Source organism: Tachyglossus aculeatus, chromosome Y4, assembly GCF_015852505.1.
Source record: "Tachyglossus aculeatus isolate mTacAcu1 chromosome Y4, mTacAcu1.pri, whole genome shotgun sequence".
Taxonomy (NCBI): Eukaryota; Metazoa; Chordata; class Mammalia; order Monotremata; family Tachyglossidae; genus Tachyglossus; species Tachyglossus aculeatus.
In genome coordinates this window covers 9,701,411-9,713,233 of record NC_052096.1, presented here as the reverse complement: position 1 = coordinate 9,713,233, position 11,823 = coordinate 9,701,411, and the positions used below count along the sequence as shown (strand labels likewise).

General features: G+C 61.6%; 3 protein-coding genes across 4 annotated transcripts in view; 1 reads left to right on the top strand and 2 right to left on the bottom strand.

Moving 5' to 3' along the window:
- Window positions 1-58: 58 nt before the first annotated feature.
- LOC119946989 (proline-rich extensin-like protein EPR1) lies at window positions 59-811 on the bottom strand. The gene has a single exon (XM_038768464.1). It carries the CDS (start codon window positions 809-811, stop codon window positions 59-61), a length of 753 nt encoding a protein of 250 aa, XP_038624392.1.
- A 1,035-nt stretch (window positions 812-1,846) lies between these two features.
- Window positions 1,847-11,149, bottom strand: ANXA9 (annexin A9). 2 transcript variants are annotated; one of them, XM_038768259.1, is made up of 14 exons: window positions 11,114-11,149; window positions 10,720-10,817; window positions 9,583-9,680; window positions 9,391-9,487; window positions 8,839-8,933; window positions 8,482-8,595; window positions 8,105-8,195; window positions 6,330-6,409; window positions 6,052-6,111; window positions 3,968-4,052; window positions 3,737-3,832; window positions 3,586-3,644; window positions 3,120-3,242; window positions 1,847-2,198 (listed from the first exon to the last, which is right to left on the bottom strand). In XM_038768259.1, exons 2-14 carry the CDS (start codon window positions 10,775-10,777, stop codon window positions 2,136-2,138), a joined length of 1,119 nt encoding a protein of 372 aa, XP_038624187.1. In that variant the 5' UTR covers window positions 10,778-10,817; window positions 11,114-11,149; the 3' UTR covers window positions 1,847-2,135. The 2 variants fall into 2 exon arrangements, with proteins under 2 accessions (XP_038624187.1, XP_038624188.1); XM_038768260.1 differs by lacking the exon at window positions 11,114-11,149 and adding an exon at window positions 11,021-11,100.
- Window positions 5,759-11,823, top strand: part of CERS2 (ceramide synthase 2) — a 30,128-nt gene continuing 24,063 nt past the window's right edge. The window contains exons 1-2 of the mRNA XM_038768256.1: window positions 5,759-5,861; window positions 6,502-6,613. Of these exons, the coding sequence (XP_038624184.1) occupies window positions 6,582-6,613 (32 nt within the window). The 5' untranslated portion in view covers window positions 5,759-5,861; window positions 6,502-6,581. The remainder of the gene's footprint in view (window positions 5,862-6,501; window positions 6,614-11,823) is intronic.

Below are 11,823 nucleotides of genomic sequence, written 5' to 3'. Positions count from 1 at the left end.
GAGGGGCGATTGGGCGTGGCCTAGCGGTTGGGTGCGGTTTGGGGGCCAATGGGCGTGGTCAGGGGATGATGGGCGTGCCCTGGCGCCAATGGGCGTGGCCTGAGGACCGGTGGGCGTGGTCCAGCGGTCGGGTTTGGTTTGGGGCCAATGGGCGTGGCATGACACAAATGGGCGTGGTCTGAGGGGGGCAGTGGGCGTGACCTAACTGTCGGGGTGTAGTTTGGAGGCCAATGGGTGCGGTCAGGGACCTGATGGGCGTGGTCTGAGGACCGGTGGGCGTGGCCTGGCGGTTGGAGTGCTCTTTGGGGGCCAATGGGAGTGGTCTGGGATCTGATGGGCATGGCAAGGCACAAATGGAAGTGGTCTGAGGGCCAGTGGGCGTGGCCTGACGGCTGGGGTGCGGTTTGGGGGCCAACGGGCGTGCCCCTGACGCCAATGGGCGTGGCCTGAGGACCGGTGGGAGGGGCCTGACGGTCGGGGTGAGGATTGGGGGCCAGTGGGCGTGGTTCGGGAGCTGATGGGCGTGGCACGGCACAAACGGGAGTGGTCTGAGGGCCAGTGGGCGTGGCCTGGCGGTCGGGGTGCGGTTTGGGGACCGATGGACGTGGTCAGGGAGCTGATGGGCGGGACCTGGCACCAATGGGCGTGGCCTGACGGTCGGGGTGCGGTTTGGGGGCCAATGGACGTAGTTCGGGATCTGATGTGCATGGCCTGGTGCCAATGGGCGTGGCCTGTGGACCGGTGGGCGTGGCCTGACGGTCGGGGTGCGGTTTGGGGGGCAATGGGCGTGGTCAGGGAATCTGATGGGCATGGCCTGGTGCCAATGGGCGTGGCCCTAGGACCGGTGGGCGTGGCCCGACGGGCGGGGTGGGTTTTGGGGGCCAATGGGCGTGGTTCGGGATCTGATGGGCGTAGCGTGGCACAAATGAGAGTGGTCTGAGGGCTAGTGGGCGTGGCCTGACGGCCGGGGCGCGATTTGGGGACCAATGGGCCTGGCCTGGTGCCAATGGGCGTGGCCCGAGGACTGGGGGGCGTGGCCTGACGGTCGGGGTGCGGTTTTGAGACCAACGGACGTGGTCTGGGATCGGATGGGCGTGGCCTGGTGCCAATGGGCGTGGCCCGAGGACCGGGGGGCGTGGCCTGACGGTCGGGGCGCGGTTTGGAGGCCAATGGGCGTGGTTCGGGATCTGATGGGCGTGGCATGGCACAAATGGGAGTGGTCTGAGGGCCAGAGGGCGTGGTTCGGGGAGCTGATGGGCGTGGTATGGAACAAACGGGAGTGGCCTGAGGGTCAGTGGGCGTGGCCTAACGGTCGGTGCGGCTTGGGGACCAACGGGCGTGGTCAGGGATCTGATGGGCGTGGCCTGAGGACCGATGGGCGTGGCCTATAGGGGCGTCCCTCTGGCCTGTGGGCGTGGCCAGGCCTGCAGCTGGATGTCCTGAGGCGTTGGGGTCACCTCAACCGCCCTCCTCGGGCCCCAACGACCCCAGCCCGGCCCCTCCGCCAACGAACGGGGTAGGAGTCGTCGTCCCCGAGGCACAGAGGTCATGGGTTCAAATCCCGCCTCCACCAACTGTCAGCTGTGTGACTTTGGGCAAGTCGTCATCATCAATCGTATTTACTGAGCGCTTACTGTGTGCAGAGCACTGGACTAAGCGCTTGGGAAGTACAAATTGGCAACATCTAGAGACAGTCCCTACCCCACAGTGGGCTCACAGTCTAAAAGTCACTTCTCTGGGCCTCAGTTCCCTCACCTGGAAAATGGGGGTTAAGACTCCGAGCCCCACCGTGGGGCAACCCAGCTCCCCAGCGCTTAGAACAGTGCTTTGCACGTAGTAAGCGCTTAATAAATGCCATCATTATTATTATTATATTCGAGAAGGGGAGGGGGTGCAAGAGGGGAGCATCATCTTGGTCCCCTCGGGGGGTGGGAAGGCTCCACTTTGATTCCCTACTTCGAGGGGCGGCGGGAGGCGTCCGTTATGACCTCTTCATTCGGGGGCGGGGGGCTCCAGTTAGGCCTCGGTTGGGGGGGGGGAGGGAAGATAACATTTTGGGGTCTGTGTCGGGGGTGGGGGGCGGGCAGACTTCATTCGGGGTCCCTCTGAAGTGGGGTAGGGCGCCGGTCCCGGACTCAGAAGTCTTCACCCCCACACAGGGCCAGCAGGGCCGGGAGGCAGGCCCCGCTCACCGACTCCTGGAGGGGTGGGACCGGGGGTCAGCCCTCCACGCCCCCACCGCCATCCCGCAGCCCCCGTGCACCCCCGGCCGGGGTCAGTTCCCCGGGTTGGATCGGGCACTTAGTACAGTGCTCTGCACACAGTAAGCGCTCAAATACAATCGAATGAATCAAGAGTTGAGATGCAGTGTGGCCTACTGGATAGAGCATGGGCCTGAGGCTCAGAAGGACCTAGAGTTCTAATTCCGGCTCCATCACTCGCCTGCTGGGTGACTTTTGGCAAGTCACTTCTCTGTGCCTCAGTTACCTTGACACCCATCCACGTGTTTTGTTGTCTGTCTCCCCACTTCGGAGCCCGTTGTTGGGTAGGGACCATCTCTATATGTTGCCAACTTGTACTTCCCAAGCGTTTAGTACAGTGCTCTGCACACAGTAAGCGCTCAATAAATACGATTGAATGAATGAATGAAAAATGGGGATTAATCAATCAATCAATCGTATTTATTGAGCGCTTACTGTGTGCAGAGCACTATACTAAGCGCTTGGGAAGTGCAAGTTGGCAACATATAGAGACGGTCCCTACCCAACAGTGGGAGCCCCAAGTGACACTTGGACTATGTCCAACCTGATTACCTTGTAGCCATCCCAGCGCTTGGACAGTGAATGTCACAAAGTAAGTGTTCAACAAATAGCATTAAAAAAAAAAGTTCAGGCTACCCCCAGAGGATTTGGGGGCTGTTGCCGGTGGCCCTGGCGGGGCGGAGGAGCAACTTGATTGCTGTGACCCTTTTCCCAGAGTTGGTGGGGACTCCAGCGATAGCCTCCCTAGGAGACACCACCCAGCCCGGGAAGTCCTGGCCTATTGTGAGGGGAAGGGGAGAGCCACCCCATCCATGCACCCCCCCCCCCAACTCCCACCGCACCCTCGGGGATCCTGACCTGGAGGGAGGAGTACAGGGACTTTCCAAACTTCTTCCTGAACGCTGCCCGTACACTCAGGAGATCCGTCTCGCAGCGGGAGATGAGGACGCGGCTCAGGACACCATGATCAGGTTCTGGTCCCTGGACCGGGCAGGCGGGAAGGAGGGAGGGAGGGAGAGTCGGGCTCCCCCCATTACCTGACCCGGAGCGTCCAAGGCAGACACAGGAACGAGGGGCACCGGGGCCAGGCCCCTGAACCTGGGACACCCCCCTCACTTTGCCCCACTTGCTCCCAGGCGGGGCTGTATGGCCAGAGGGGGATAGCGCATGTTTTTCCCTGCCCCGCCGCCTGATTTCTTTTCATCCCGCTGCCTTACTTTGGCTGCACTTATGGTCACAATGGCTCATTGGCTCTCCGCAATCCTGCACGGTCACATCTCCCTCTCCTTCCCCCGCCTCACCTCCACCCAAGCCCCCCACTCACCTGCAGGGCCTGGTGGAGTTTGTTAGCAAAGTACAGTGGGGTGTTCCTGATCACGGATGCTGGAGAGCACAGTTGGGGGAGTGGGTCAGGGTCCTAAAGCCCAGGTGGAGACCCCCCCCCACACACACACACACCCAGCCCCAGCTCTTACCAAGGGAGAGAAGAGTGACCTGAGCATCACCTTGGAAACGGTCCCTAATCGTGTCCTCTACTTCTTGCCCGCTGAGTCCCTTGTACTGGTCAAACACTTGGTGGGGGGGGGGATCGGACAGTTAGAGATGCGGGGGGCAGAGGGGGACAGTCCCTGGTTCCCCTCCTCCTCCTCTCCAACCCACCCAGGGTCCACTGAAGCAGGGAGTGGTTGGGGGGGTCCTCATGGTACCTCGGTTCAGGTGCTCAGTACTGCGCTGGGTGAACAGATGGATCCAGCCCCCGTCAGGATCCAGCTGTTCATTCTCATGCAGCTCCTTCGGGGGAGGAAACAGGGACCATGTGAGGCTGGGTAGGGACTGGTTGAAGTGGGGTGGTGGTTTTTGCAGTCTGATCCCTTGATGGTCATGGGACCCATGGGCAAGGTGTAGAGGAAAAGAGGAGCACCCTCCCCGCCAATTTTTTCCCTCACCCAAGGTGAGACCACCTGGCAGTGAGACAAATCAGATCAGTCCTGTAATTATCCTGGTCCCCCCGCCCAGCCAGGCCCACGGTGGGTCGGACTCTCCCCAAATCACCAGGGGTGGGCGGGGAGGCTGTGTTGTTCTGGTATTCACTTTATTTTACCCAGAAAAGGAGTGAGGGGTGGAGTGGGGTTGGGGGGATTTGCTCCCTGCTGGGAATATCAGCGGATCTTGAGAGGTTTGGTCAAATCCATGAACAAGCAACTAAAGCTGAGTCACCGGCTGGTGGAGTCAGGGATGAAGATGGCGTAGGGGTGTTGGAGGGTCACTGCTGGGTCACTGGGTAAGAGTAGGAGGAAATTGGGTGATACATACTGGGTCACTGGGGTAGAGTGGGGGGTGTTGGGTGGGCCGTCCTGAGTCTCTGGAGGAGAGTCAGATAGTCCATGCTAGGTCATTGGGGATGGAGAGGGGAGAGTTGGGGGTGCTGAGAGGTCTGGATTGGGTCACTGGGGGATAGTCATAGGGGTTGGATGGTCCATGCTGGGTCACTGGGGAGAATCGGGGGTGTTAAACTTGCCAACTTGTACTTCCCAAGCGCTTAGTACAGTGCTCTGCACACAGTAAGCGCTCAATAAATACGATTGAATGAATGAATTGAATGAATAAATGGCCCATGCTGGGTCACCGGGGAAGAGTCAGGGGTGTTGAATGGACCGTGCTGGGTCACTGCGGGAGAGTCAGGGAAGTTGGATGGTCCAAATTAGGTCATGGGTACGGGGAGGAGTTGAGGACAGAAAGGAGGGTTAGGGGAGACGGACGGTCCAGGTTGGGGGAAATCAAGGACAGAGAGGAAAGATTTAGGGGTGGCGGTTGATCTGCTCCCAACCACGACTGTATATCCGGGAGGGCAACCAGCACCCAGCACACGTGAGCAGCTTGGTGTGGGTGGCCAGCGACAGACCCAGAGGAAAATGGAGAGGATGGGCGGGGGTGGGGTGGGGGGTGGCAGGAGACAAGGCAGGAGAGGGCAGGGAGTTGTCAAATACCAAGGGCCAAAATCAGGCCCTTTGGGTGACCCAGGAGGGGTCTTATCATCTCCGGTCACCCTGTCCAGGGAATTGGAGGGGCAGAGGGAGGAGGCCTCTAGAGAAAGGGTCCATGTGGGGATGGTGATTATTGGTTCTCACCATAGGAAACCAAACAGTCTTCCAGGAAAAGGGGAATCCACAGGCCTGGAGACACTTCAATTTCCCCGTTGACGCTAACTGATCATTTCCCTAGGCCTCAGAGCCCTGACTGAGGGGGGGCGGGAAGTGTAGGCGCCATCGCCGAGGCAACGGCCAAGGCAGTAGCCGTGTTACAGGAAATGGAGGGGAGGGCTTCCGCCAGTTCACCAGTGTCACGGTTGCCATGGTGATGGGGGGTGGGGGGGTTGAGCCAAGAAGGCAGTTGGGATGTGTGGTGGGTAGGGTGGGGCCCGGTGAGGGTCTTTTCTGGTTAAGAGGTGGTGGTGAGAGCCGTTCACGTTTCTCTGCTGAAGGATGGGGGACCTCCCAGACACCCCCAAATTCAGGTCTCTCGAGGTATTCAGCAAGTCCTCCACCCCCGCTTTGCGGTGAGATTGCTTGACTTTCCAGAGTTGGAGCTGAGGAAGCTCAGGTATCCACTGCTCTTGACCACCCCGCCATCCCTCTCATACCCCATTCCCCCACCCAACTCTGGGGGGAAGGGAGGTCCCTGACCCCCACTCCCTCCTACCCCTTAACACTTAATCTCTCCCCCTCCCCCTGTCCATTTTAACCGGAGAGACGGGAGAGAAAGCCCCTGGCCGCCCCCTTCCACCACTCACCTGGGCGTCCTGCCGCATCAGGTTATAGTCAATGACCCCAGAGTAACTCTCCCGGCCACCCTGCGTCAGGGGGGATGGAAATCTGACTTCAGAGAGGGGCTGGGAGCTTGGGGGGTGGTCTGCTCCCAGGACCCCCCTCCCCCTGAATCATCTCCTTGACCTCCCCGTCTCACCCTCCTCTCCCTCTTCCTGGTTGGGCCCGGGCTTTCTTCCCATATTCTGAGCCCCACTGTCCCCTTCAATTCCCAAGTCCGGACCCTCCTTCCCGCCCTCCTCACCTCAGCGAGAGCCAGCAGCAGTTCTCTGAGTGGACTGTCCACCTCAGACCTCACATCGTCCGCAGCTTCCACTTGGAAATCTGACCAGGGTTACGGAGGGCCGGGGGAGAGACGGGTGGGACACAGGCCCCTCCAGCAGCCTTGTCTCTAATGCCCCCTTCTTCCTCCCCAGTCTCGCTGCCTGCCAGCCCGGAGGTGCCCCCCGACCCGGAGGTGCCCTGCGTTCCCAACGAGCACCCCCAGCACAGCGCCATGGCCGTGCCCGAAGCAGCCGCCCTGGACGGGTGAGTCGGACCGGAGGCCCACGGATGGTGTGGGAGGGGACGCGGGACCAGCTCTCCTGCTAGAGGTCCCCGGGATCGGGTCGGCGGGGAAATCCGGGAATGAATCAGAGACCCTAGGGAGCCGGGAGAGCTGAGCCAGGCTCTTCCCTGGCTGCGCTGGGAAGGCCCGGCTCTGTTATTACCCGACTCCACTTCTGCCTCCTGCTGCGGCTGGATAAGAGGCTAATTGCTCCCCTCTCCCTCTGGGCACCCCAAGGCTGTGATGCTGGGGGCCTGGGCAGGGCTGGGCAGGGACCAACTCTGCCGTAGTAACCTCTCCCAAGTGCTTAGTTCAGTGCTCTCCATACAGTAAGCGCTCAATAAAGACCATTTTAGCTTTAGACTGAATTCAGAGAATTTCTGGCAACGTACCACATGTTGTCTTCTAGACTGTGAGCCCACTGTTGGGTAGGGACTGTCTCTATATGTTGCCAACTTGTACTTCCCAAGCGCTTAGTACAGTGCTCTGCACACAGTAAGCGCTCAATAAATACGATTGATTGATTGATTGATTGATTGATGAGGATGGGAGGAGCAGAGCGGGGAAAATGGAGCGACCTGCCCCCCGCCCCCCATTCTTCCAGGGATTGGTCCCTGGTGGGACTGGGGGTCCAGAGACCTGGGTTCTAAATATGTCCCTCACATACAGCACAGTGGATAGAGACTGGGCGTCACAAGGTCATGGGAGTCAGAAGGTCATGGGTTCTAATTCTGACTCCTCCACTTGTCTGCTGTGTGACCTTGGGCAAGTCACTTCTTTGTGCCTCAGTCCCCTCCTCTTGTAAAATGTTGATTAAGACTGTGAGCCCTATGTGGGACAGGGACTATGTCCAACCCAATTTGTCTGTAATCACCCCCAGAGCTTAGTACAATGCCTGACGCATAGCAAGTGCTTAACAAATACCACAATTACTTAATCCCAGCTCTGCCCCCACCCTGCTGTGTGACCTGGGTTAAAGCCCATATCCTCTCTGGGCCTCAGTTTCCTCCTCTGCAAATCCAGGTTAAGCTACCAGCCTCTCCCTCCCCGCCCCCTCCTCCTCCCCACCCCGCCCCTCCCCCTGAGACTGTGTGCTGCAGGTGGGGGCCAAGGAGCAGGTCCCTCCAGATTCTTGGTGCTCAATAAGGGCTTGGTAAATACTGTCATTATTAGTGCCCGGGCCTAGCAGTCAGGAGCCACAGGTTTGAGTCACTGGCCTGCTGGGTGACCTTAGGCAAGTCACTTTGCCTCTCTGGGCCCCTGCTTCCTCCCTCTGGAAATGGGGACTCTGATCCCCGATGGCCCTTCCCCTTTGACTGTGAGCCCCTTGTGGGGACAGGGGCCGTGCCCCAGCCAGGCACAGGAGAAGGCCCAGAGGAAGCACGGTTCATGAATTCCACAAGTGCTTTTGTTGTTGTTGTTGTTGTTGTCATAGTCATCCTTCCCCCATCCTGCCCTCCCTGCTACCTTACCGTGCTCGTAGAAGGCCAGGCACTGGCGGAGTCGGGGCAGGGGGCGGGTGGCCAGGATCTCCACGGCCGTGTCCTGGGCAGCGCCCGGAGCCTGGCGGAGAGCCGGAAGCCGGGTGGGGGAGTCTGCCAACGGGCCCGATGCCCACGGGAGGGGCAGCGAATATGCCGTTCCCCCTTCCCCTCCTCCCTGGGACCGGGCACTGGCTGTCTCTGCCCCCTGCCCCCAACCGGGCTGAGGGCCAAGGCTCTGAGCCAGCCCCTGGGAGCCAGGCCGGAGGCGGGTGGGCACCGGGCGCTGAGGGGCCCACTGGCAAAGGGCGGCACATTGGGCTGCTTCCCGGCATCCTCCTCACCCGGGCATCCCCCCCACCCAGTACCTTCAGCGCCACCCTCAGTTCGTGGGCATCAAACTGGGCGGCGGGCTTCAGCAGGGCCACCACGGCCTTCTCCAGACTGCCCGAGAGGGCCGCCTCCAGCGACCTCAGCAGGTCCTGTGGGCAACACCGACCCCGTCGGCCATCGCCAGGAGGGGCTACGGGGGAGGCTGGTGCCACCTGCTCGGGGTGGGGGGCCCTGCCCATGGCAGCTTGGGGAGGGCCAAACGGGGGCAGGTGCAGGGGGACGGAGGGAATGGACGGGCTGGTTCCACCCCGGCTCCTCCTGCCTGATCTTCTCGGGGGGCTGGGGGGGGGGTCCCCTGGACATTCCCCCTCATCCCCCCACCCCCTCCTCACCTGCTGAGTGCGGTCCTGGAAAGTCTGGGCGACGTGTAGCCGCTGCTCAGTGGTCCGGTTGGTCAGCACGTCAACAATGGTGCCCTGGTCCACCCCTGACCCGGGCCAGAGGGCAGAGCTGAGGTGGGGGAGGGCGAGGGGGACAGGGGCATGGGGGGACTGGGGGGCGGGGGCAGGTGAGAATGATGGAGCCAGCCCGCCCAGGGGGAGAGGGGCAAAGGGCAGGTGGCACTGGCTAGGGATGGTTGAGTTTGGCGGGGTCACGGAAGGGGAGGAGGGAAGCAAGACGCATTTGACGCCTTTTAGACTGTGAGCCCACTGTTGGGTAGAGACTGTCTCTATATGTTGCCAACTTGTACTTCCCAAGCGCTTAGTACAGTGCTCTGCACACAGGGAGTGCTCAATAAATACGATTGATTGATTGATTTGAAAGGTCAAGAAGCCCACAGGATCTGCCCCCGGCCCTTTCCTGCCCCTCCCCATATGTGTGTTGTCGTGTTGCGTATGTGTGTTTGTGATGTGTGGGGGGGGACGGCGGGGGCGGCCGCTCACCTTGGCCCTTGATGGCTCCGAGAAGCCTTTGCACGTCGCTGTCCACACTGAAGGCGAGGAAGGGGCGGACCGTGCCCAGGGTCCCCCAGGCCGCCGTCTGGGGGCAGAGGGGCGGTGAGACCCCCGGGCGGAGGGGGACCCCGGCCCCTCCCAGCCCCCTCAGCCCCCCCAGCCCCCCGGTCCGGCCCCCACCTTCTCTGTGACGCCCAGGTGGCTGAGGATCTCGTCGGCCAGAGATGGGTCTCGGTCTGCGGGGACTGGGGGCATGGCCGGCTGGTGGGCCGGTGACTCTGTGGAGCGGGTAGGGGGCTAGGCTGGGCCGGGGGGAGGGGGTCCCCGCGGCCCCTTCCCCCAGGGATGGAGCGGGGGCAGGGTCCGCGGCCCCCTCCGCCTTGGCAGCGCTAACCTGCTGGGGGCATCCCTCCCGCTCTCCCTCTCCCCCTCCTCTTCATCATCATCATCAGTCGTATTTATTGAGCGCTTACGGTGTGCAGAGCACTGTACTAAGCGCTTGGGAAGTCCAAGTTGGCAACATATACAGTCCCTACCCAACAGTGGGCTCACAGTCTAAACCCCCCCATCGTCCCCTCCCTGCGAGCCATGGAGAGGGGAGCTGGCCCACCGTTGGGTAGGGACCGTCTCTATATGTTGCCAACTTGGACTTCCCAAGCGCTTAGTACAGTGCTCTGCACACAGTAAGCGCTCAATAAATACGATTGATTGATTGATTGGGGGTCTCCCCCTCCCCAGTGCCCCCAGACCCTCTGCCCCCCACTGCAGGGGCCTCTCCCGGGGGAGAGCGGCCCCGAGCCGTCTTGGCTGCCGCCTCCCCCCTACTGCGGGCCCTCCTTCCCTCCCTTGCTCCCCCAAGCTTCGGGGCGCCCCCCGCCCCAATCATCATCATCATCATCAATCGTATTTACTGAGCGCTTACTATGTGCAGAGCACTGTACTAAGCGCTTGGGAAGTACAAATTGGCAACATATAGAGACAGTCCCTACCCAACAGTGGGCCCACAGTCTAAAAGGGGGAGACAGAGAACAAAACCAAACATACTAACAAAATAAAATAAATAGAATAGATAGGTACAAGTAAAATAAATAGAGTAATAAATATGTGCAAACATATGTACAGGTGCTGTGGGGAAGGGAAGGAGGTAAGATGGGGGGGATGGAGAGGGGGACGAGGGGGAGAGGAAGGAAGGGGCTCAGTCTGGGAAGGCCTCCTGGAGGAGGTGAGCTCTCAGCAGGGCCTTGAAGGGAGGAAGAGAGCGAGCTTGGCGGATGGGCAGAGGGAGGGCCGTCCGGAGCGTCGAGAAGACCCGCTCACCCCGAGTCAGGAGGGCCGAGGCCGCCGGGCTTGTCGGGCCGTCCGTCCGTCCATCCATCGGGCCGTCCGTCCCCTCTCGTGGCCCCGGCTCCTCTGGGCTGGTGTGGGGGGGGGGGGGATCGAGGGGCGGGCCGGTCGGGTGACCTCCCATCCAGGCCACCGGGCCGCCCCGCCCCCGGCCCGCCCCCACCCACTGACCCACCCTTCGCCCGCAAACCGGGGGTCCCGGCGGGGACAGTGGGAGGGGAGCCCCCGGGCTCCTGGGCGGGCGAGGCCCCAGATCGCCCAGCAGATAGCCAACCTGCCGGGGCGCCTGCCGAGGGCCACCCCGACCCGGGCCGTCCTCCCCTTCCCACGGGCCCGAGAGGCGACGGAGGGAGGGAGGGAGTCCTACCCCCAGCTCCCGGGGACACCGGGGAGCAGGTGCGGGTGGGCGGGCCGCCGAAGGACGGCCGGGAGGAGGGACGAGGGAGGAGGAGGGGAAGGGGAGGGGAAGGGGAGGGGGCGTTCCCAGCCGCAGCCTCTGCCCCCGCAGACAGGGTGGCGGTGGGAGAGGGCGTGGGGACCCCCCCCCCGGCCTGCCCCTTCCCCGCAGATGCTCTTTAAAGGGGTCTGCCCCAACTCTGGACTCTCCTCCAGCTCACAAACCTTCTGGACTCGAGCCCCCCAAAGGCACCAGAGGCCGTGGGGAGCCCCAGGGGTCTGTCGGTGTAATGAACCAAGGTTCCCCTCCCCTACATACAACGGGGATCCCCCTGGGGGTCCAGGTCACAGACCTCCCCAAAGGGACGGGTCCGGATTGTGGGGACCACCCCCCCCAGGACCTTTCCACCCGGGTCTTGGCCCGATGACATTCCCCTGAGGGGCTCAGATCATTCCCCCTTTTAGACTGTGAGCCCACTGTTGGGTAGGGACTGTCTCTATATGTTGCCAAGCGCTTGTACTTCCCAAGCGCTTAGTACAGTGCTCTGCACGCAGTAAGCGCTCAATAAATACGATTGATTGATTGATAGGGTTTAAACTCCTTGTGTACAGGATACGTCTGCGCTTCTAGCCATCATTTCCCAAGCGCTTACCACAGTGTGTTGCTCTCAGAGGGCGCTC